Genomic DNA, 25,074 nt, shown 5'->3' with positions numbered 1-25,074 from the left:
TAACAGCAGATAGAATTTAGCTCTCTTTCTCCTACCTTTGCTCACCTTATTGCGTCACTATAGGGATCACCATTTTGGTTAAATCAGTATTCAGTGTTCACATTACTAGGACTCGGTAAATATTATTTATAGCTGAGCCATCTCCTTTCTTATACAACTGTTTGTTTTCCTGGGCTTACTTGTTTGTCATAAATGTATGCTGGAACTCTGCTACAGCGCAGTATTTTTTTTTTAACATCTTTATTGGAGTATAATTGCTTTACAATGGTGTGTTAGTTTCTGCTTTATAACAAAGTGAATCAGCTATACATTATACATACATCCCCATATCTCCTCCCTCTTGCATCTCCATCCCACCCTCCCTATCCCACCCCTCTAGGTGGACACAAAGCACCGAGTTGATCTCCCTGTGCTATGCGGCTGCTTCCCACTAGCTAGCTATTTTACATTTGGTAGTGTATATATGTCCATGCCACTCTCTTACTTTGTCCCAGCTTACCCTTCCTCCTCCCTGTGTCCTCGAGTCCATTCTCTAGTAGGTCTGCGTCTTTATTCCTGTCCTGCCCCTAGGTTCTTCGTAACATTTTTTTTTTAATTCCACGTATATGTGTTAGCATACAGTATTTGTTTTTCTCTTTCTGACTTACTTCACTCTGTATGACAGACTCTAGGTCCATCCACCTCAGTACAAAAATATGGAACGCTTCACAAATTTGCGTGTCATCCTTGCGCAGGGGACATAGTAATCTTCTCTGTATTGTTCCAATTTTAGTATATGTGCTGCCGAAGCGAGCACCAGTATTTTTTTTTTAATTTTTAATTTTATTTATTTTATTTTTGGCTGTGTTGGGTCTTCGTTGCTGCGTGCAGGGTTTCTCTCTTTGCAGCGAGCGGGGCTACTCTTCGTTGCAGCACCTGGGCTTCTCATCCTGGTGGCTTCTCTTATTGCAGAACACAGGCTCTAGGCATGCGGGCTTCAGTAGTTGTGGCACATGGGCTCAATAGTTGTGGCGCACGGCCTCTAGAGCACAGGCTCAGTAGTTGTGGCACACGGGCTTAGTTGCTCCGCGGCATGTGGGATCTTCCCAGACCAGGGCTCGAACCTGTGTCCCCTGGGTTAGCAGGCGGATTCTTTTTTTTTTTTTTTTTGGTCTTTGTACTTATATTTTACTGCATTTATCTAATCTTACTAATTCTTTTTTTTTACATCTTTATTGTAGTATAATTGCTTAACAATGGTGTGTTAGTTTCTGCTTTATAACAAAATGAATCAGTTATACATATACATATGTTCCCATATCCCCTCCCTCTTGCGTCTCCCTCCCACCCTCCCTATCCCACCCCTCTAGGTGGACACAAAGCACCGAGCTGATCTCCCTGTGCTATGCCGCTGCTTCCCACTAGCTATCTACCTTACGTTTGGTAGTGTATATATGTCCATGCCTCTCTTTCGCTTTGTCACAGCTTACCCTTCCCCCTCCCCATATCCTCAAGTCCATTCTCTAGTAGGTCTGTGTCTTTATTTCTGTCTTACCCCTAGGTTCTTCATGACATTTTTTTCTTCTTAAATTCCATATATATGTGTTAGCATATGGTATTTGTCTTCCTCTTTCTGACTTACTTCACTCTGTATGACAGACTCTAGGTCTATCCACCTCGTTACGAATAGCTCAATTTCGTTTCTTTTTATGGCTGAGTAATATTCCATTGTATATATGTGCCACATCTTCTTTATCCCTTCATCCGATGATGGACACTTAGGTTGTTTCCATCTCCGGGCTATTGTAAATAGGGCTGCTATGAACATTTTGGTACATGACTCTTTTTGAATTATGGTTTTCTCAGGGTATATGCCCAGTAGTGGGATTAGCAGGCGGATTCTTAACCACTGCGCCACCAGGGAAGTCCCTACAGCACAGTGTTGCTTCTGGGCGCCTCTGAGCACATCAGTGCATCTCCGGAGTGCTCTGTCGCCCTAGTCCAGCCTGGACTGGTCACTCTGGGCTGCTGCACAGCCGTCGGCCTAAAACTTCATTTCACCGTCATCCTCAGATGTCCCTTCTTTGTCCTTTCTGGATCCCCTATTTTTTGTGTCCTGTGTCTTCCTCCTTAGATTATACCCTCATTTGGGTGAAACACATCCCTAGTAGCTTCTCAAGGAAGCAGGTGTGAGAGAAATCTTTGAGACACTGTCTTAAAATGCCTTTATTTTACCCATGCCATTGATCAGTGATTTGTCTGAGCAAAAAGAAAAGAAAAGGTACAGTATTTCCCGTTCCAATCCTTTAACACTATTTTGAGTATTTGCCTCTACTGCCTGGTATGCAAGGCTCAGTCCAGAGTAAAGGACCTCTTCCTGTTAGGACCCCATTTATAGCCCCTGAGGCTACCGGCATTGCTCCAGTGAAATCCCCTTGCTAGCTCTGTGCGGGAGCCTTCCCCACGGGGAGTTTTCCCCACAGCCATCTGCAGTCCCTGGCTCTCTTGTTGACAGAATGGTTCTTGTTGGCATTTTGTGCCTCTCAAAGTGCAAGAGAAATATGTCTAGATTCAACCCACCTCTGCATTGCTGCAGCCCCACCGTGCCCATTCATTCCATGGACCCAGGTGGCCACGTCAAGGGAGTGCACCAAATGGTCCACTTGGTGGTTCCAGTCAGCTTCTTGTGATGTGCATCAACATGTCCTACTTTAATGTGCCTCTTAAATTCCCAGAGTGATTCCATAGGGCCATGCCCCATGTGGGCATCCCTTTAACAAGTCTAGTTTCCAAAGCTCATCTACCTGACCATACAGCCAGGCTATTGGCTATAGCCCATGAGTTGGTAAAGACCCACACATACGGGTTTTTACCATTGCTTAATTCTTCCATCACTGCTCGGAAAACAGCCTGCAGTTCAGCCCACTGCACTGACTTATTCTTGGCTCCTTCGGTCAGTCTTGCCGTCCACTGGTCTTAATGTGGGCGCTCTCCAAATGGGATACTGTCCATTCACCTTGGAACTGTGTGTGTAAAGCAAGCGGCTCTTTGTTGTTCAGTTAGAGCTTCACAGGGCATGTCCACAAGGCAGTGGGTTCCAGCAGCTCCTCAGGCAGCTCCAAAGTCAGTCCTAGATGAAAAGAAGCTCCCTGCTCACGCCTGCCTGCGTTCCCCCAGCAGCACGCTCCCCTGTAAACCATTTCTGTTTTATTATGAAACTCTTCGGGGCACTTCCTTTCTTATTAGAGGGCTTCTCCGACACCACCATGTTATGGGCATCTCAGGTCTCATGATTATTTTATGTCCTTCAATCATTGAGGCAGTCTCAATTAATGCCCAGGCTACTAATTTTCTCTCAAATGGTGTGTGCCAGACAGCGGCATCTGGGAATTTTCTTGTCTAAAATCCCAGTGGTCACTGCTGGGAGGTGCTCCCGGGTTTGCCATAAGCTCCTGTTGCAGAATGCAGGTGGCAGATACCCTCAGAATCATATCTGATGGGGCCGTAAAGCCCCATAAACATTGGGAGAGCTGCCGCCCTCTGCTAATTCAGACACGGGCTGCTCTTGCGCAGGTCCCCACTCAGATACAGCTGTCTCTCGGGTAATCTTATAGATGGGAGCTAGCATTGTTTCCAGATGTGGAATATGTATTCTCCAAACGCCAGATAAACCACCCAAATGCTGTCATGCTGCTGCTTCTTTGGTCCTAGGGGTGGGTAGCGACAGCAGTTTAGTTTAGCCTCTTGTGGAATGTTCTTCGTGGCTTCGGCAGGTTATTCCTAAGAATTTTACTGTTTGGGTAGGCCCTGGGACCTTTGTGGGATTTATTAACCAGCCCCAGTTGGTCATGTGTGTCACCATGGCATTCAAATCGCTCCTTGCCTGCTCTTCAGTTTCCGACATTATCATAATGTCATCAATATAGTGTATGATTGCACTTGAGACCTGTGTCAAGTCCAGATCCCTTCTGACCAAATTTTGACAGTAAACCTGTGAGTTCAGATAACCCCGTGATGACACAGTAAAAGTAAACTGGGATCCTCCCCACATGAAGGCAAACTGCTGCTGGCTTTTTTCTGAGATTGAGAAGGAAGCATGTGCAAGGTCAGCCCCTGGGTTCCAGCTTCTACTGGCCTGCTGCATCTTCTTTGAGGCTGAAGCCACGACCGGAACTGCTGAGGCTGTAGGCAGCACAACTTTATTTACGCCTCCATAGACTACTGTTAGCCCCTAGGGGCCACCTGCCTCTTCCCCAGGCCTCACAGGGCTACCGTACGGTGAGTGCATGGGTACCAGTGTTCCAGCTTTAATTAAAATAGTGAGCTCTTTCTGTCCACGAGGTGTTGTATGTTTAAGTTAAGCACCTGTGCGGGCTCAGGCAGTTCTAGTGGTTCCCATCTAGCGCCCAGTACAACCGGCCTGAGGGCAGATTTACATGCCTTCTGTTTTACAATGTTAGGTTGGGGAAGCAGTCCCCAGTCCGATGTAGTATCCATCCCAAGACTACGTTCAGGTAAGGGGGATGTGTCCACGTCACACAGAATCTGTTCCAAAACCCCAGTTTTCATTCAGATTTTCACTTGAGTTCCATCAACTGTTACCGATCTGTATCCCCCATTCTAACCTTAGCTGTTAAGACTTCAACAACAGGTTTTGGAATCACAGTGCATTGGGGTCCTGTATCAGAAAAGTTTCCTCTCCTCCCCCTGGCTGTTTCACCCACACGTGTGCTTATGCCCTTGGGTGCCTTGCTGGGGGTCGGGCCAGAATATCCTGGCCTCTAGGTCAATCTTTATCTTGATTAATCTTCCTTACCATTGCCCCAGGGCATTCCTGGTCAATTTTCTTACCTTAGTCTTTACCTTCTGGCTTTTTTTTTTTTTTGCCCTGGGCCTCTCACTGTTGCGGCCTCTCCCGTTTCGGAGCACAGGCTCCGGACGCGCAGGCTCAGCGGCCATGGCTCACAGGCCCAGCTGTTCCGCGGCATGCGGGATCCTCCCGGACCGGGGCACGAACCCGCGTCCCCTGCATCGGCAGGCGGACTCCCAACTACTGTGCCACCAGGGAAGCCCTACCTTCTGGCTTTTTAACGCCTTCCAAGCTGGGATAAACAGAGCGGACTTGTTTGGGGCCCTTTAATTTTAGAGACCAACATGGGGTCCCATTGGTTCACCAGTCTCTTGTCGTGCTGCAGTCACACCTTGCTTTCAACTGCATCAGCATCCGATTTATTCATCACACTTTGTAACAACCGTTTGAAGACTTTCACTCTGCTGGGTGAGTCCCTTGATTCTCCCCTTTGTCTTTCCCTATTTTCATAATTAATGTTCTTAGTAAGGCCCCTGTGGGGAAGTTGAGATAGCAAATTAGATGAGGTGTCTCAAACTGATTTTGTAGCAGTAAAGTTACATGAGGTGCCCATGTAACAGGGACCCCCTTAATCACATCATTTACCATAATGTAGGTAATGGGCGTATTCAGTGGATGAATATCCCAGTCATATAAAGCCAGTCCCACATGGCTTGCATACGAAGCATCTCAGCTGCTTCATCTGGGGTGTTCCATCTGGCATTAATAGGGGGAGTTGGGAAATCCCTCTTATCAGGATAAACAGACTTTACAGTGGCTTTTATCCAGTCCACCAACCTGGCTGTTTCCTTGGGAGTGACCTCCTGAGTGTGTGGATCATGTACAGCCACCTGTAATTGTTCAGTAGAGAGCAGTGGGTCCTGCATCAACGCAGACATGCTCTTCCACTCTGCAGCCTTCAAAATCAAAGACACGGCCCTTAAATGAGTTACTCTCACAATCCATTTCAGTAAAGGTTCCTCAGGAAGCTGGTGATGCTGATCCTCAAAGTGAGCCAGTTCCTTCACACTATATCCCTTGCTTTTTTTTTTTTTTTTCTTGCCGTACGCGGGCCTCTCACTGTTGTGGCCTCTCCCGTTGCGGAGCACAGGCTCCGGACGCGCAGGCTCAGCGGCCATGGCTCACGGGCCCAGCCGCTCCGCGGCACGTGGGATCTTCCCGGACCGGGGCACGAACCCGTGTCCCCTGCATCGGCAGGCGGACTCTCAACCACTGCGCCACCAGGGAAGCCCTATCCCTTGCTTTTAGTTGTTTCTTGTTTTTGCCCTTCTCCTATGGTAACTATTTTCTTGGCGACGCAGAGGTACTAGAGGTACTTTCTGTTGCATAATGTTTCCCTTTCTAGGCAGCTTTGAGGCTAATGGCTGGAGCTCAGATTGACCCAAATCTGAGCTTGAATCAGCATTAAGGCCAAGCACTTTCTTTTATTTTTATTTTGGCTATTACATATGAAATAAGCGGGGAATTGTTTATTTATTTTAAAGTATTTATTTATTTATTTGGCTGTGCTGGGTCTTCGTTGTGGCACGCAGGAGCTCCGTTGCTGCATGTGGGATCTTTGTTGCGGCACATGGGATCTAGTTCCCTGACCAGGGGTCAAACCCGGGCCCCCTGCACTGGGGGCTTGGAGTCTTAGCTACTGGACCACCAGGGAAGTCCCAGGAATTATTTATTTAGTGTGCTGCTTATTTTGCATTTCCTTATATATCCATTGAGCCAACTCCTTGGGAGTTGCGTCTACTCCCATTTCTAAACGGCATTGGTAACTTTTACCTTTAGTAACTTATTGCACCACAGCTGCAGTTTCATACCATGGTGACTAGGTAGCCATCTAGGAATCAAAGTTTCCTCATTCCTTTCCCCTTATCTTGTGAGCCAGGGCTGTTCTTGCAAATCCTGTTTCTGACATCAACTGAATAGAGAGTTCCTGGACCCAGTTCGTGTGTGTGTGTGTGTGTGTGTGTGCGCGCGCGCGCGCGCACATCCCCCAACAAGAAGTAATTCTCGGGTGCCAGCATGGTGTCCAGGAATCCAACACAATTCTGATACTACCTATCCAGAGATAGAATCAGATTCCATGGGTAAAGGGCTCAGTCCCACAAGGCCACCCTCCACTTCAGATGTTGGTCACAAGCCCAGGTTGTTACCTGTGCTTCTGATTAACCTGCTGCAAATCAGAGGTTCCCGTGACCCTCTCCTTGGGTTTTTCTTTGTTTTGGGTCCCGCCATGTGGCATATGGGATCTTAGTTCCCTGACCGGGGATCAAACCCGGGCCCTCAGCAATGGAAGCACAGAGTCCTAACCACTGAACCGACAGGGAATTACTTCCTTGGGCTTGATTAATCTGCTAGAATGGCTCCCAGCACTCCAGAAAATCCATTTACTCACTAGATTACTGATTATTATAAAAGTATATTAAAGGATATGAGTTAACAGCCCGAATAAAGGCGCTTCCGTCCTCATAGAGCCTGGTGCCTGGCATAGTGGCACATGTAAGTGTTCTGGTTCCCCGACACGGCAACTCGCTGAACAGGGGCCAAAATTAGCTGTCCTCTTGGGTTTCTATGGAGGCTTCATTACATAGTCATGATTGTCTAAGTCATTGGCAGCGGCAGTTAATTCAGCCTCCAGCCCCTCTCCCCTCCAACCCTCTAATCTTGTGGTTGGTTCTTCTGGCAACAGACCCATCATCCTTAGGTGCTTCCAGAAGTCACCTCATTCACATAACAAAAAACACCCTTATCATTCTCAACACTTAGGATATTCCACCGGTTTTGGGAGCTGTGAGACAGGAACTGTGGGTGAAGACTAAATATACAAGATAAGTGTATTTTTGTAATCTGGATGACCAAATATGTATTTCTTATAAATCACAATGTCACAAAAAGAAATTAAGATTGGAAGATGAGTTGAGCAAAGTACAGGGGTTACTGTTTCTTCTTTGAGCTGATTCTTTGTGTGCCGCCATCCTGTATAGATGGAGTTGTTTATGCCTGGGGCCACAATGGATATAGCCAGCTTGGGAATGGGACGACCAACCAAGGCATTGCTCCCATCCAAGTCTGCACCAACCTCTTGATCAAGCAAGTGGTTGAAGTAGCTTGTGGCTCACATCATTCAATGGCTCTGGCAGCTGATGGAGAGGTAAGTGCCCTGCTTTTATTCTTTATTTTTAAATTGTGGTAAAATACATGTAATATAAAATTCACCATCTTAACCATTTTTAAGTGTACAGTTTAGTGACAAGTATATTCACATTGTTACGCTACCCTCACCACCATCCATCCACAGAACTCTTTTCATCTTGCAAAACTGAAACTCTGTACCAATTAAACATTAACTCTCTCTACTTTCCCTTACTCCCAGCCCCTGGCAAGCACCATTCTACTTTCTATCTCTAAGAATTTGACTACTCTAGGTACCTCACATGAGTGGAATCATACAGTATTTGTCCACTGTGACCGCCTTCATTTCACTCAGCGTAATGTCCTCAAGGTTCATCCATGTGGCAGCCTGCGGCAGAATTTCATTCCTTTTTAAAACTGAATAATATTTCATTGTCTATTTTGTTTATCCGTTTATCTGTCGATGAATATTTGGGTCATTTCTACCTTTGGCTATTGTGAAAGTGCCTTGCTTTTCAAAAAAAAATGACCATATTTGTACTTGGATATGGTGCGAACATAGCAGCCCTGTGTGCGTCGCTAAGAACAGTATGGGAATGAACCCTTTTTCTAATACGACTTATATTGTGTGATCAGGACCACTCTTTTGAAGACAGTAGAGTTAATTCTTAAGGCAGTTGAGTCTCATGCTTTTTGCTAAGATTACAAATCAGATGTGTATGACAGTGTTCTATACTTTTGTTTTTTTAATGATCCCCATCCCCTAAGGTCTATTTTGTTTTTCAGTAAATGTAATGATGTCATAGAAAATAACTTTACCAACATTCCAGTAGGTTCTGAACAACTTGTTCACCCCCCAAGTTCCATGCTTATCTTAAATGTTACTCATCCTGTTGGTTCTACCTTCCAGTCTTTTGTATCATCTTGTTCCTCTCCATCTCCATAACCTTAGGTCAGGCCTTGTCATCTCCTGGACTGTTGCCATGGTCTCTTTTATTCTATAGCTTTTTAGTTGGTCTGCCTGTGCAGTATTACTTCTCTGCCCCCTGTGATTTATGAAATGCAGACCAGATCAGATCGTTCCCTGTTTAAAGTCCTTCAGTGCTGTTACTGTGATTTTACTAAGTAGGGTAGGTTATGGGTGAACAAATCAAAGCACCTTAGGGAGATCAAGCTTTCATGGCTGGGATGTGCTGGAGCCAGGCCTAGCAGGCCTTATGTGCAGAATCTGCTGTTCCTAGTCTGTTTCTTGGTTAGTGGAACCCTCGTCCCCATTTTTAAAATAAAAGGCAACTGCATTGGAAGGGAACTTGGGATATTTGAAAAGAAGTGCAGAAGAATGATTGTTGAAATTAGAACTTGCTAATTTGTGCAGCCTGGATTCCTGGTTTATTTTAACCTGAAGCATATGCTACTTTGGATAAATATTTGCATTATTACACTAGCTAGTCCTGTGAATCCACTTTCAGGAAGTATGGCAGGTTATTTCTTTTGTGCCTATGAAATGAACCTGTAGCGCATATTCTTTTTAAGACATCAGCCGTGGGTTTTAAGACATCACGTGGGCAGCCTCAGACACGTGAACTTAGATAGAAAGTGCTGACAGAGGAAAAGAGAATTGTGGAAGCCGGAGCTCAGGATGTGTGAGGACCACTTCCCACAGGCAAGTGAAGGGGGTGAGAGGGGTCCTTACAAATTCTCCCAGTGTTGGAGGAAGTGATCTCCTCTGCTACCAGCATCCCCCCCTCCTCTGTAATTCTCCTCTCTGGTCACACTCTTGTTTGATAGGCTCAGTTAACAATTAAAGTGAGTTTTAGTTTTGTTTTTCTTCTTTAACTTAGCTTAGAGCTCTATTTGTGTCTCTCTCCCTTAGAAATCTGGTTTTCAGGTTACGGCCGATCACAGGCCAAAAGTAAGCAGGATGCAGCTGAGGAGGGGAGCTGCTTGGAGCTGACAGACAGCAAATGAGAACTCAGAAAATGTTATCAAGAAGAGCCTAACAGCCCCATGTCATTCCTGTAGGGACAGCATCTCCTTAGTACTTGTGAGCATGACTGTGCTAGGACATGGAACTATGATTGATAATTACAATGATGGTAGGCTTGTGTCATCAGCACAATTTATATAATGTCTCCTATTGGTGATTAGTGAGATAGGGAAAAGCATAGTATGGTTTCAAAAGTTTCGATGAAAACAAAAAAGGCTATTTGTGCCCAGAGAGTTAGGCTGATTTTTTCATATCACTGTGGCATGCTTATGTGGCATATACCTCATTTCCTATTGATGCCAGATTAAAAATCCTATATAGCTGCCATAATTATAGTGGTAGTATAACATAGTGGTTAAGAGCGCTGCTAGACTGCTTGGGTTCAGATTAGTAGTAAATTCTGCTTGCTAGCTGTGGCGTCTCAAGCAAGTCACTCAACCTCTCTGTGTTTCTATTTTACATGTATAAAATGGGGATGATACTAGTACCTATCCCAGGGTCATCTTACAGGATTACTATGAGGATTAGATGGGTTAATGCATGTAAAGCACGTAGGACCATTTAACACATTGTAAGTACTCATTAAGTGGGTTTATTTTTATTTTATGATTGTTATTGTGTGTTAGAGGTAGAATTTTCACCCTTACTCTTCTTCCTCTCCCCCTTCCGTTGTGTAGGTGTTTGCTTGGGGCTATAACAACTGTGGCCAGGTGGGATCAGGATCTACAGCAAATCAACCAACTCCTCGCAAAGTTACAAACTGTTTACATATTAAGAGGGTGGTTGGCATTGCCTGCGGTCAGACCTCGTCCATGGCTGTTCTGGACAATGGTGAGGTGAGCGATGTCTGCATCCCCCTTTTTCTCCTCCTACCTCCTCCTTCAGTGAAATGTCCTTTTCTTTCCAGGTCGATTCTGGAAGGAAGACTGCTTTGTTTTGATAGCTCCGTAGATAGTTAACTGATTGAGGTTGTAACCACAGGATGTTTGCTCCTCATTATGAACTTTTAAATTCCAAGATTTATCTGCAAGTAAAGGTTCTAATGTGTTTTTGCCAGATCCAAATAGCCCAGTGCTTATAGGTATTTGTTTGTGATTTAATGTAATAGGTAAAAGAATTTAATACTACCTCTTTCTTCCAATGAAAAAGTGAACTATGCACTCTTTTTTTTTTTTTTTCAAGTGAAAGCAGGTTTATTTAGAGAGATACTCATTGCATAGAGAGAATGCGGTCCATCTCAGAAAGTGAGAGCGGCCCTGGGAGAAACACACTCCACTGACAGAGTGCGGGCCATCTCCGAAGGCAAGAGGCAATGTGCACTCTTTTAAAGTTAGCTGATGATGTTTATAAGCAGTAACTCTAATGGGCATGAAGGCTCTGTACCTAGCTACATCTGGAATGTTTGTCCACAGGAAGAGGCAACTTGCAAAAGGAGAATTTTTCGCCCTGATTGTTATTAGCTACTTTTCAGTGACCTTCTACCATAGTCACCTTTGAGCTGATCATTATTTCTATAAAATAATTCTGGTTGAAGCTTCTACTTCAGTGGACTTGTTACCACCTGTGCCTGTCTAAGTGCACAAAAATTATTCAAAGATGCTTCTTTGGACACAGACGTATGGCATCCTGCATTGGGGTGCGAGGGTGGTTTAGAGTGTACTGAATACTCGGCTTTGTTAGCTCACTTTTTGAATCAATCCTGATACCACGCCGGAGGGCTTTCGAATTCCTTGGGATAGTCATCTAACATCCTCCATTCCAGTATTTTCCACTTCTTTATTTTAAAAAATAAATTTAATTTTAAAATTATTATTATGTGATTATTTCAACAAAGGAAAACAAATGAAACATACAAAGTAAAAAGTGAATACCTTTCCTTCAGTTTTGTTAATAGTTTGATGTATATCCTTTTGGACTTTTCTCTATAGTTAGTTATGTATGGTTGAGAATAATTACCTTCTTTAAACAATGGGCTTGTTATACCTACTGCTTTTTTCTGCCAGTCTGCAACTTTTCTGCTTAACAACATATATGTTTTACCTGAATCTATTATCAGACCATTGATAGTTGCTTTCCATTATAATAGTTGCTTAGTTTTCTTTGTATGGATGTTGGTTTTCCTTGTGCACATGACCTGCATCCAGAGCTCTCCTGATGGGCCTTTCAATTGTTTTTTATATTTGTTTATAAATCTTGTTGCACTGCTTTTCTGTTACTGTTTGTGAATGTGTATATCTTTGCACACTCATGCAAGTATGTCTATAGAATAATTTCCCAGAAATAGGATTTCTGGGTCAGGGAGTATGTCATTAGAATTTTTGATAGCTGTTGCCAAATTTCTCCCCAGAAAGTTCAAACCTATTAGACTTCTGACATTGAAAGTGCTTTTAACCATCTCTTGTTAGTACCCTAAACTCCATGTCCCCTTTTTCCCTCTGTCACCCTGACTGGAAAGGCCTCACCGATGCCCGTTTGCCCTGTGTTGCCATGGGGCGTGTTGCCACCCATATCTCGTGTTTCTGATTTGAGCCAGGCCTTTTGTCTGTTCCTGACCAGTACTTTACCCATGTCCCATGCTGGTCATTCTAAACCTTTAACACTTGCTGTCAAACCTGTGCCCAGCTCTGCTGCTTTCAGCTGACGACCCCCTCTTGCTTAGGGCGTCTAAGGGATCGCCACATTCCCTTGTGTCTCCTTCTTTAACCTCTTTCCTGGTCCCTCTTGTGATGCCGCTGTCACCGCCTTCGTTGGACCCTCATCAGAGCTCACCTGTTTGCTGATGGGAGATGAGGTTGTATGTCGAGGTCTCCCTGCCTCTGGTCTTACACGCCGCAGTCACGCTTCATGTTGCCGCCAGCGTGATCTTTCCAGAATACAAATGTAGTCATATTGATCTCAGGTTTGGAATATTTCAGTGGGAGATGCACAGATGCATTGCACTTTCCTCGGTTTGTGTTCTGGCCCTTTGGGCCCTTACCTTTCCTTCTAGTGTCTCCCCAGCCACCACCCCAGCTGTCTCCAGCACGTTCTGTGCCCTCCCCCTGAAGTGCCTTCAACCCTGCTCAGACTTTTGCTTTCAGAAAAGTCTTGCCTAAACTTTCTTCTGTGGCTAAATCCTTTCTCCTCTCTACCTGTAGTGCCTTGATTATATCTCTATTATAGCACTTGCCACCTGGCTGCAAAAAAATTGCATGTGTCCATCTCTCCTGTTAAACTGTTTCCAAAGACTTATTCCTAGTACCTTTCACAACGTCCTGAGATACAGTAGGTACTTAGTAATTGTTAATGAGCCTCAGCTTCCTCATGCGTAAAACAAGAGTTAATGACTTGCCCAAGGCTCTCCAACTAGTAAGCTATGGAGTAGAAACTGCCAGATTCTGTCATCCCTACGCCTAAAGCATCTTCTGTTTGGAGATCAGTTGTAGGATCACATTTAGTGGAATGTGAGTGTTGGAAGTGAAAAAAGTATCTGATTTGTTTAGATGGATGGCATTTTTAGCTCTTCCCTCTTACCAGCAGCTTTAAAAGGCCGTTCTCCCCCTTTCTCTGTCTAAGGTATACGGCTGGGGCTACAACGGCAATGGTCAGCTAGGCTTGGGAAACAACGGCAATCAGCTGACCCCTGTGAGAGTGGCAGCTTTGCACAACGTTTGTGTGAACCAGGTACGTATGGTGGACCCTTAGGTGCTCGTCCCCATCTATCTTCCCTGCTCTGAGTTGGCGGAATATTTGCAGGCTCTTAGTTCCCCGACCAGGGATCGAACCCATGCCTCCTGCAGTGGAAGTGTGGGGTCCTAACCACTGGACCGCCAGGGAATTCGCAGAGATTTACTCTTTAGTAAGTCTTTTTGAAGAGTACCCTGTGCCTTCATCTTCCACATTTAATATTATATCTTTCCTAAATTCCCATGATGGGAAGCAAGACCATGGTGCTGGCACACTGGTCTTGATAAGTAAAAAACAAAAAACAAAAAAAACAACTAATGGAAAAATATCCAGTAGTCTCAGGTATAGGCTTTTCTAATGCTTTTTTACTGTTGCAGAGAATGTCAGTGCACACCTGATGATGAATTGGCATTCTGCAGAAGCTGGCTGTAATCTTTAAGTAGATGTTTTCCCTGCCCTTCCTGTTCTCCTGTTTATGGTAACCATTTAAATTTACTTGCAGATTGTCTGCGGCTATGCACATACTCTAGCACTAACTGATGAGGGCTTGCTCTATGCCTGGGGAGCTAACACGTATGGGCAGCTGGGAACTGGCAATAAAAATAACCTGCTAAGCCCAGCACACATCATGGTGGAGAAAGAAAGGTAACTTGTCAGTACCATGTCTTGGAATTGTGTGTGCGTTGGGACTTGGGACTGTGTGTGCTGGAGCTGTGGTCTTTGGCTTTGTAGCTCTTCTGTTTATTAACATTCTCATTTTGGACAAAGGAGTGTTGTACCAGTCAGAATGAACGTGAAGTTGACGTGATCCTTACACAGCTTTCTCAGATAACCACCTGAGATTGGTAGGCATTAATGCATCTGGGTATAATGCCTGCAGCTTCTTGTTGCCTGTTTAGTAGGGAAGGAAAGTGAGGTCTGTCACCATGTTGAAATTTAAAGCGTAGTATAAACTGTCCTTTTTGAGCCAACTAAAACAACTTTTAAACAAATAAAATCTGCCATTGAAAGGACGTTATCTGTTTAAATATTGATTTGATTTAACGTGTGTTACTGGAATAGATGCTTAATGTTTGTTCAGCCATATTGTAAGGTCTTATCCACTAAGTGTTAGAATGTTGACTTCTGATTCTGGGACCCTGCCTAAGAAGCATACGAAGAATGTAGTAAGTTTGGCTTGATGTCCATTTGGATTGGGACATTCAGAGTCCATGCCCCCCGGACCAGTGCCTATCAGCCTAATGAGTGTTCTGAGCACTGGTAGGGGGTGACAGACAAAGTTGTATTTGTAAGGAAATGGTATATTGAATACAATATTTTTTGCTACTGTCTAAGCCTCCAGAACTGTCAGGACATTTTTTTTCCAGTGTCCACTTCCCTCATTTACTTTGGTTTCTATTCCCTTTATCCAGGTTTCCCTCCACAGTGTGCATTATTCATCCTAACTCAGAATGAGGTTAGCATGAGAAGTGGGGCAGCCAGGAAGGGAGACACACAGGACTCTTGCTCTAGTCTTTTGCTTTTGTCAGCATGACTTGGTAGCTAAAGTCCCCGGATCTTGGGCTTTTTGAGGTGTTCTGAGCACGAACTTTTTATTTACCTTGTGTGGCACGCTTGGGCTTCTGTGAAAAAGAAGTGACGTGCATTTTTCTGAAAACTTCCCAGGGTAATAGAGATTGCGGCCTGCCACTCTGCCCACACGTCTGCAGCCAAGACGCAGGGAGGGCACGTGTACATGTGGGGCCAGTGCCGGGGCCAGTCGGTGACCCTGCCTCACCTCACCCACTTCTCCTCCACCGACGATGTGTTCGCCTGCTTCGCCACGCCTGCCGTCACCTGGCGCCTCCTGTCTATAGGTAAGGAAGCTCGGGGCTGCTTCCCCCAGTGAAGGACCTCACCAGCTGAGCAGTGCTCCTGCACGTTCGCTGGCTGTGGGCTGTTTGAGGTTCAAAACGTTTTATCCTCCGTTAGCTTTAATACCTTTCCCCAAATTAGATTTGCATAATACGATTTATTAAAATGTTATGGAATATTATATGGATTTATTATTTTCTCCCCTTCAGTGTTTTCAGTTTAATTGAAGTGAAATTCACGTACATAAAATTAACCTTTTTTTTTTTTTTTTTTTGGGGCGGTATGCGGGCCTCTCACCGCTGTGGCCTCTCCCGTTGCGGAGCACAGGCTCCGGACGTGCAGGCCCAGCAGCCATGGCTCACGGGCCCAGCCGCTCCACGGCATGTGGGATCTTCCCAGACTGGGGCACGAACCCGCGTCCCCTGCATCGGCAGGCGGACCCTCAACCACTGCGCCACCAGGGAAGCCCAAATTAACCATTTTTAAAGTGTACGATTCAGAGGCATTTAGTACCTTCACCATGGTGTGCAACCATCATTAATATCAAGTTCTAAAACACTTTCATCACCCTAAAAGAACACACTGTACCCATTCTTTCTTTCCCCCAACCACTGGCAACTACCAATTTGCTTTTTGTTTCTATGGAATTACCTGTTCTGTATGTTTCATGTAAGTGGAATCATACAATGTACAACCTTTTGTGTCTGACTTTTACTCAATGCTTTTGAGACCCATCCAGGTTGTAGTATGTATCAGTACGTCTTTTCTTTTTATGGCTGAGTGGTATTCTGTTGTATATGTAGACCACATTTTGTTTATCCATTTATCTTTTGATGGACATTTGGATGGTTTCCACCTTTTGGCTATTGTGAATAGTGCTGTTATGAACGTTCATGCACAAATTATTTGTTTGAGGAACCTGCTCTTAAGTGCTTTTGTTATATTTATTACATAATCTAATATAACATGAACCAAAAATGAACTTAAAAAAAAATGAAGAACTTGTGGTTTTGTTAACTTTGTGGAGTTGTTAATTCCAATTTCCTTCCCTATTTTTCTTTCAGTGAATCTCAAATACTGGTTTTTTTGGGAGGGGATCAAAACAGAGGTATTGTAAAGGATAGTGGGGGACTTCCCCTGGTAGTCCAGTGGTTAAGACTCTGAGCTTCCACTGCAGGTGACCCAGGTTCGATCCTTGGTCAGGGGACTAAGATCCCACATGCCGCACTGCCCAGCCTTAAAAACAAAAAAAAAAGATAGTGGAATTCAGGTTGATCTTTGGTTATATAATCTGTCCCTTTTCTGAATATTGTCTTCTTCAAGGGTCCATTGTTGATTGAAAATGTTAAAATGTAATCAAGCTGAGTAGCCATTAACATGATGATTTTAATCTCTTTTTCTTTTATATCTTGTTTATTTCTACCTTTTTGCCAATGTATTTCTTCTAAATCATTCTTTTGTTTGTGATGCAGAGGAAATAAGTGTCATGATACCCTGTGCTTGAAAATTAATATAGCTGTTGACAACACGGGGTTTGGATTGCTCAGCAATTGATATTGAAGGTCTTGTAATAACGTGTCATGCTCAGGTGTGTCAGGTAGCTGGAGCTGTCCTGTCATCAGGTGACCAGTCTATATGGTCATGGGGGCAAGAGTATGTTTAGGAAAAGTGAAACTGCTGCTCAACTTAAAGTGAAACAAATGGAACTTTTCCAGGTTCTTTATAATACAGTATTTTTTTTGCAGTGAATACTGTGATCAAAGAAAATTTAGTTCGTAGAATGGGACTCTTTGGCCGTAATAACACCTATGTATAGACCCGGTACACACCTCAGAGTCCCATATACTGCTTAACCTGGACCTGTTTATAAAAGGCTTCCCTCATCCCTGGTGGTGCAGTGGTTGAGAGTCCGCCTGCCGATGCAGGGGACACGGGTTCGTGCCCCGGTCCGGGAAGATCCCACATGCCGCAGAGCGGCTGGGCCCGTGAGCCATGGTCTGGAGCCTGTGCTCCACAACAGTGAGAGGCTCGCGTACTGCAAAAAAAAAACAAAAACAAAAGTCTTCCTTCAGGTTCTTGCATTTTAAAATCCTAATCCTGAAAAGACATTCTTTTCAGACCAAACATCCTAATATTTTCTGTTATTAAGTTTGGAAAAAGTATAGTCCTTGAATATAGCTCCCAGGTGACTTCTTTCTCTTGCACCCGCCAAAAGTCAGAAGTGTTTGTTTCCTCTCAGTTTCTGATCTCAGCTGAGTGTCGGGAAGAAAGTCAGAGGATGAATTCACACCTATGAAGAACATTTCTTCTCTGAAGGGAGGTACTATACTTGTTGCCAGAAACCAAGATGGTCCAACCCTTAGGACTAGATGCAGGAGTTGAGGCACTGATAAGAAGCTGTTTTTTCGGTGGGGAGGTTGGTAGCAATCTAGACTCTTGGACTCTGCCCATCTTAGTTATTTCCTTTCTTTCATTCACTGGGGATTCAGGTTACAGGGTCAGGGAAAGCCTGGTTTTTGAGAGCTTGTCCACTTCTCCTCCACAGCCAAGAGAGCTCTGCATTGTCAGGGTAGGGGGAGGATGTATGTTAAGGGAATAGGGCTTAGGCAAATGATATTTCCTTGGGAGATTCTGATAATAAAGCTCGTGGAAAGCTCCTTTGTTAAGCTTCAGGCTAGTTTTTAGCAGTTGTCCCTCCTCTAAGACGTGCCCTGGTAATAGCAGCTGCTGAGAATCACCTTCTCACCTCGGGGGATGTGGAAATCTGTCTCCTACATCGATGGTACCTTCATTCAGTGCCACCGGGGGTCTCTGGACTTTAAAAATTTCCCCGTTAGCCTTCTTCTACCTCTTTCCCTTTGTTCACGCATGGAAAGCACAAGAAAGTGTTGCATGAGTTTGTACAAGTGCCTTTACTTTTCTTCATGATAGCACAATTCTACTTACATACAAGAATTACATGTACTTACACCTTCCTATCAGGCAGTGTGATCATGGTTTTGTAAAGCTGTTCTTTCTAAGTATACATTCCTACTAAGTAAATTTGCTCTGCTTTTAGATAGTGTGTAAGGGTTATTGCTTGTACTGCATTAATTTTGAGCGTTAAGAAGGACGTTTAGATTCCAGATAACGAGGGAAAAGGGTCACCCTGTGAAAGAACACAACTCTTAGCCTAAGTGGTGAGTTTGTTCCTTAGGACTCCTTGAGTCAAATTTACCAACTCCTTGAAACTATCCCAAAGCAGAGCAAAGGTGTCCTTAGAGTTTCTTTCGAGGAAAATTGATAAATTCTTAGCCTTAGAAGAGCACCACTCAATTTTTGAGAGAAGTAGTTACCTAATCATGATGATCTATAACTTTCTCTTTTTTAAAAAAAATACACATTTTTAATGTCTAACTTAGCATGTCAGACTGGTATTTGGCCTTTCCAAATATGTATTTTTTTCTGATGTTTATACACTTCGGACACTTAGGTAACCGCAGCTGCTGAGAATCACCTTCTCATCTCAGGGGGCGACAAAAACTGTCTCCTGTGTCTATAGTACCTTCATTCAGTGCCAGTGAGGGTCCCTGATTTTTTGTTTCCCCATTAGCCTGTGAAATTTAATTTAATTTCTGTGACATTGATTTTAATTTAATACTGTGAAATTGATTTGTTGAGTAAGGTCTGAACTCTTCTGAAAAATATCTAATGGAATTATCCATCATGCTAATCATTATCTTTCTGAAGTCTTTCAAAGCTTGAACATGTTTCCTGAGCTTCCTGTATTAATGTGCTCGTTTCCTTCAGAGCATGAAGACTTTTTAACAGTTGCAGAGTCACTGAAGAAAGAATTTGACAGTCCGGAAACTGCCGATCTGAAGTTTCGAATTGATGGGAAATATATTCATGTCCATAAAGCTGTTTTGAAAATCAGGTATTTTCGCATGAGTTTAGAGTCATCAATAACCTTACTTTCTTCTACAATCTCCATTTCTTTGTTATTCCACAAAATGGGGACTAATAAGAAATAATCTTGGTAGTAGAGAGAAATGGCACAACTCAATCCATTCATTATGAAGAGTTTTGCATGTTGTGTGTGTGTGTTTGTGTGTGTGTGCACTCATGTGCCTTTTAGAAAAAGTGTAATGTGGTATTGTTTTTCAAATGAAGGAGATCGTGAATACTTATTTTGATCAAAAAATTTGTATATAAGGTTTAAGAAAAGATTATCAGTGAAAAGCCTATATATCTTTTTTTACTCTTAATTAAAGATTCATTTTCCATAAGCAGAAAACTCTTAGGAATACTGGACTTCCTAGCCCTGAGAGACATCTAATTCCCAATTAAAGAAATGTTTTTAAATATAGTAAATGGCAGGAGTTCTTTGAATAAATGTGAGGGAACTTTGTATTTATTAGTACCTGGACCATTGCTCACTGAGGCTGCCATTACAGAGAAAAAGGCACCTAAAATCAGACCATTGAGAGTTAAACTAGCCACTTACAAGTCTTTTTTGAAAATATAGTTAAATATTTATTTACAAAATAACAAGTTTTAAGGAACTGAAAAGCTATGTCATTCATTACTTTAAGGGAGTAAGTATCTGCACCCAAGTATTAACTGAAAAGGTGAATGGGAAATGTTTCTATCTGTGAACCTGTGGCCAGCCAGTCTGTTCCTTTCCTGTATAGTTTTCTGACCGATTTCATCTATTAGTTCTTGCTTAGACAACTGCATCTTTTTACTTCCCAGATGAGGTAAGTTCCTTTGTAAGTGGAGCCATTCTTTTAGTATTCTGAATATTCTGATATTGAAAGTATTTTTGTGTTTATAGTGTAACTCATTTTAAAAGGATTTGAAAAGGTGATTTTTAAAAAATTGTAAAGTATGTTATACTTGAAGAAAACTGAATATTCAGAAATCAGTTCCTCATAGGGACTTCCCTAGTGGCACAGTAGTTAAGAATCTGCCTGCTAATGCAGGGGACACAGGTTCGATACCTGGTCTGGGAAGATCCCACATGCTGCGGAGCAACTAAGCCCACGCGCTACAGCTACTGAGCCTGTGCTCTAGAGCTTGTGACCCACAGCTGCTGAGCCCGCATGCCACAGCTACTGAAGCCCGCGCACCTAGAGCCCGTGCTCTGAAACGAGAAGCCACCACAATGAGAAGCCAGCACACCTCAACGAAGAGTAGCCCCCGCTCGCTGCAACTAGACAAAGCCCGCGTGCAGCAATGAAGACCCAATGCAGCCAAAATAATAAATAAACAAATAGAAAGAAATCAGTTCCTCATATAGGTGGATTTGTGTATGAAATACAATACAAAAAGACCTATTTAGGTTTTCTTGAAATATGTGACTATTCTAGTGAATGTGTTTTATAAATAAATTGGTAACCGGCTTGGGAGGAGAGGGAAGGGATCAGGTCAGAGCAAAGGAACAAAATAGGGGTGGTGGCTGTTTTGAAGATGAGTCAGAAAAGAAGGAAAATTGTCATGTAAGGTAATGGAAAAAAAATCCTCTTAAATATAATTCAAGGGCCTCCCTGGTGGCGCAGTGGTTGAGAATCCGCCTGCCGATGCAAGGGACACGGGTTCGTGCCCCAGTCAGGGAAGATCCCACATGCCGCGGAGTGGCTAGGCCCGTGAGCCATGGCTGCTGAGCCTGCGCGTCCGGAGCCTGTGCTCCGCAACGGGAGAGGCCACAGCAGTGAGAAGCCCGCGTACCGCAAGAAAAAAAAAAAAAAAAAAAAAAAATATATATATATATATATATATAATTCAGTTAACATTTAAAACAGTTTTAAGAATTTGCTAATTACATGACACACAAAAAATGAATCATTTGAATGACATATATCAAAAGTTTGAACACTCATTTCTGAATTTCTTTTAATTTCATTGTTTAAAATGCCCTTCTATACAACATTTTTTTTAAAAAAGCATGCAGAAAAACTTGATCTGAATGGGGTCTATCAGATGCAAACAGTGGTACTGTTGAAGTGGTAGGTACTTCTAGGCTCCATGTATAATTCTTACTATTTAATAGCAGTATAAAAAATGAAAGTGAGTGTACGTAAAAGGTGAATGTAAAAGCCCTTGCCTGCGGAATACGTTTGGGTTCTTGGTCATGGGATGAATGTATCTGGTTGGCCAAAAAGTTCATTTGGGTTTTTCCGTAACATCTTACGGAAAAACCCGAACGAACTTTTTGGCCAACCCAATACTACTCAAATAGTAGTAGTTAAGCATACCTGTAATATTTGTTTATCCCTGATTTCATCAGCTTAATTAGGTAACTTTTGCTGTTCCATTTTAGGTGTGAGCACTTTAGATCCATGTTCCAGTCTTATTGGAATGAGGACATGAAGGAGGTGATAGAAATAGACCAGTTTTCCTACGCAGTGTACCGTGCCTTTCTCCAGTACCTCTACACAGATACAGTGGATCTGCCGCCTGAAGATGCTATAGGTACCAGCCACGTTGGGACTGGCCAGGGCACAGGGTCAAAAATATAACTCCCTGTATTCTTATAGTACTGAAATGTAAAAAGTTTCAGATTTATTGGTTTTTACATGGTTTTTAAGAAAGATTTGAAGTAAATGCCTTTAAAAAATAGTACTGTAGGGCTTCCCTGGTGGCGCAGTGGTTGAGAGTCCGCCTGCCGATGCAGGGGACACGGGTTCGTGCCCCGATCCCGGAGGATCCCACATGCCGCGGAGCGGCTGGGCCCGCGAGCCATGGCCGCGGAGCCTGTGTGTGTCCGGAGCCTGTGCTCCGCAACGGGAGAGGCCACAGCAGTGAGAGGCCCACGTACAGAAAAAAAAAAAAAAAAAAAAAAAAAAAAAAAAATAGTACTGTATTTGGGAGAGGGATGGACTCAGAGTTTGGGGTTAGTAGATGCAAACTATTACGTATAGAATGGTTAAACAACAAGGTCCTACTGTATAGCACAGGGAACTATATTCAGTATCCTGGGATAAACCATAATGGAAAAGAATATAAAAAAGAATGTATACCTGTGTATAACTGAGTCACTTTGCTGTACAGCAGAAATTAACACAAGATTGTAAATCAACTGTACTTAAATAAAAAATTTTTTAAAGATAGTATTGTATAGATAATGGTTAATAATTATGGACACCATATATGACTGTAGTCTTATTTTACTTTTTTAATACTGAAGTATAAGTTGCTAATGGATTTAGCTTATCATTTTGGAAACAAAATGAGGGGGAAAATTCAGTTTTTTCCCCTTCCTTTGTACTACAAAAGAAATTGTATAAAGTGAGTATAGGAGAGGTATGTTTGGGAGGTGGGGAAGGGATGGACTGAAAAAGAGAATTTATTTAATAAAATTCAGAGTGTTATTCCCTAAGAAGCTTCTGCTGATTTATCTACACAACTCTTCACCAAAATGAAATATATATATTTATAAATTATTGGAAATTATTGTAACCTCAATTAAGCTTTCCACATTTTACTTTTAGGTCTTTTGGATTTGGCGACGTCTTACTGTGAAAACAGACTGAAGAAACTTTGTCAGCACATTATCAAGCGAGGAATCACTGTGGAGAATGCCTTTTCATTGTTCTCTGCCGCGGTCAGATATGATGCAGAGGTAACATAAGATAATAAGCAGAAACACAAACTGCCCTTAACACCCCGTGAGCACGTTTCTCCTTTTTTGTATGAGACAAGAAGCATGATGAGTAACTTCACTTCTATGTAGGGAATCATTGAACTGACTGACCCCTAAAAAATGAAATCTGGCTTGCTTTATTCTCTGTTCATAGTTTCAAAAATGGTTGTTTCTCTACTTATATTTTTACCTAAGATAGGAAGCTAACTGAAGTCCCAGCAGCTATACTGCAGGTTGGACTATAAAGTGCCATACCTAATGGGACTAACAAACAGCATATTTTAGTTTCAAGTATTTCTCCAGGTCAGCTTAATATATTTTTCTCAAGATCCACTTTGCTGTCTCCCCAGCTCTCCTCTGTCGTAAACCAAGGCTGCCCTGTGATTTATAGCTGTGTATGCTCTGAAATTCTATCATCGTCTAATTATCACTCACAGTTATTCATGGGTGAAGAGCTTGCTCTGGACTCCTTTTTGTTTGTTTGCTTTTTATATTGGATTGATTGATGGATCTCTAGAGAGTCTCTGAATGAATGGGCTTTTGGGAGTCTTGTGTTTTAGACATTTATGTACATTTTCTTTAAGTTAAGAGCCATGATATCATCAGATTGTAAGCTCCCTCTGAGCAGGAACTGTATCTTATCCATCTGTGTGCCTTGTGCCTGGCACATGATAAATGTTTGTTGAACTGAATGAAGATTGTACCACGTGAAGGATACATGAAGGATAATTAGTGAACTAAAGGCTGGTATGGTTGGTTTTACATATTCATGGAGAATAAAAGTCAAAGAGCAAGAGTTTTGGAGTTACAGATGTCTAGCTAAGGTGTGCACCCTAAATGGCACAATTAGTCTTTCTTATAGGTATTTTGTCATCATATGATGAGGCAGATTACCTGGTATCAGGGAATTTACCAGACACCTGCAAAGATCTGCAGCTGTGGCCTTGGAGATGTGGTGGATAGACTTCATCTTTGTCACATTTGGGGATCAGGTATAGCTGATTTTCTCTGTGACCTTTTCAACAGATGGAATGATGATCAAAGTCAATCATGTCTAATGGGAAATGGAAACATAGTTTTTTTCCTACCCTTGCTTTGTCATCGTGAACATCTTTATTAGCAATGCTATTTCTTTAGATTTTATTTCTGCCCAATGATGTAATTTTAAATTGGTCCATGGCTTTTCTGTCCATTTGGTGATTGACTTTAGAATCTTCTGTGTCTCACCATACTCCTCCTCAGTGCTGATGAGTTCCATATTCTTTGGATTAGCATCTTGCTGACCAAAACCAGTCAGAACCACCTAGGCAGAGGCAGATATCTCGGCTCAAGTTGCTGGAAATTTCTTTCTCACTTTCAGCTAAAATCTACCCCAAAAAGTTTATAGAAAATGCCTTATTCCACTTCTACCCAGGCTGGTTGATCATTTCCTTCACTAGTTTTCACTTTTCTGATATCAAGTATAGATACATTAAAAGCTGTCCCTTGTTTGAGACGACAAATGCATGTGCTTCCCCAGAGTCTGTCACAGTGCGGGCATATAGTTGGCACTCAGAAATGTATGTTGAGTTAAATGAACCAATGAATGTGTAATATTTGAAACACCTCACCATGAAGTTCTGCTTTTTTAAAAAAATGTAAAAACAAACAAACAACAACTCACAACCCCGCAAATATTACACATTCACTGTAGAAAAATAAGAAAATAGAAGGCAAAAAGCCTTCTTTCTAGGTAGTATGGTTTTGATTGTGTTGGGAGTTACGTAATCGACTAATGTAGCTTTACGTTTTATTTCCTTAATACTGTAGAATGTAGAAAGTAAATAAATGAAGTCTCTAGAATATAAAAATAAAACCCACTTACTACATCTATTAGTTGATGGGAAGCTGCTCCTAAGACAGATTGGAAATTAGCTGCAAAATCCGTTGTTTTCAGGCATTGAACTTGGGGACCCTACTTGACTTTCC

General features: G+C 42.7%; 1 protein-coding gene across 1 annotated transcript in view; it reads left to right on the top strand.

Moving 5' to 3' along the window:
* The window catches only part of RCBTB1 (RCC1 and BTB domain containing protein 1), a gene marked incomplete at its 5' end in the record, with an annotated part of 32,164 nt that overhangs the window by 3,202 nt on the left and 3,888 nt on the right, over nt 1-25,074 (top strand). Inside the window, 8 exons of the mRNA XM_079721583.1 lie at nt 7,828-7,994; nt 10,640-10,798; nt 13,518-13,625; nt 14,131-14,273; nt 15,294-15,484; nt 19,272-19,398; nt 21,784-21,935; nt 22,955-23,085. Of these exons, the coding sequence (XP_079577709.1) occupies nt 7,828-7,994; nt 10,640-10,798; nt 13,518-13,625; nt 14,131-14,273; nt 15,294-15,484; nt 19,272-19,398; nt 21,784-21,935; nt 22,955-23,085 (1,178 nt within the window). The remainder of the gene's footprint in view (nt 1-7,827; nt 7,995-10,639; nt 10,799-13,517; nt 13,626-14,130; nt 14,274-15,293; nt 15,485-19,271; nt 19,399-21,783; nt 21,936-22,954; nt 23,086-25,074) is intronic.

Source organism: Hyperoodon ampullatus (genome assembly GCF_949752795.1).
Source record: "Hyperoodon ampullatus genome assembly, chromosome: 16".
Taxonomy (NCBI): domain Eukaryota; kingdom Metazoa; phylum Chordata; class Mammalia; order Artiodactyla; family Ziphiidae; genus Hyperoodon; species Hyperoodon ampullatus.
The sequence above is the reverse complement of the archived record's forward strand: the minus strand, read 5'-3'. Positions and strand labels throughout refer to the sequence as shown.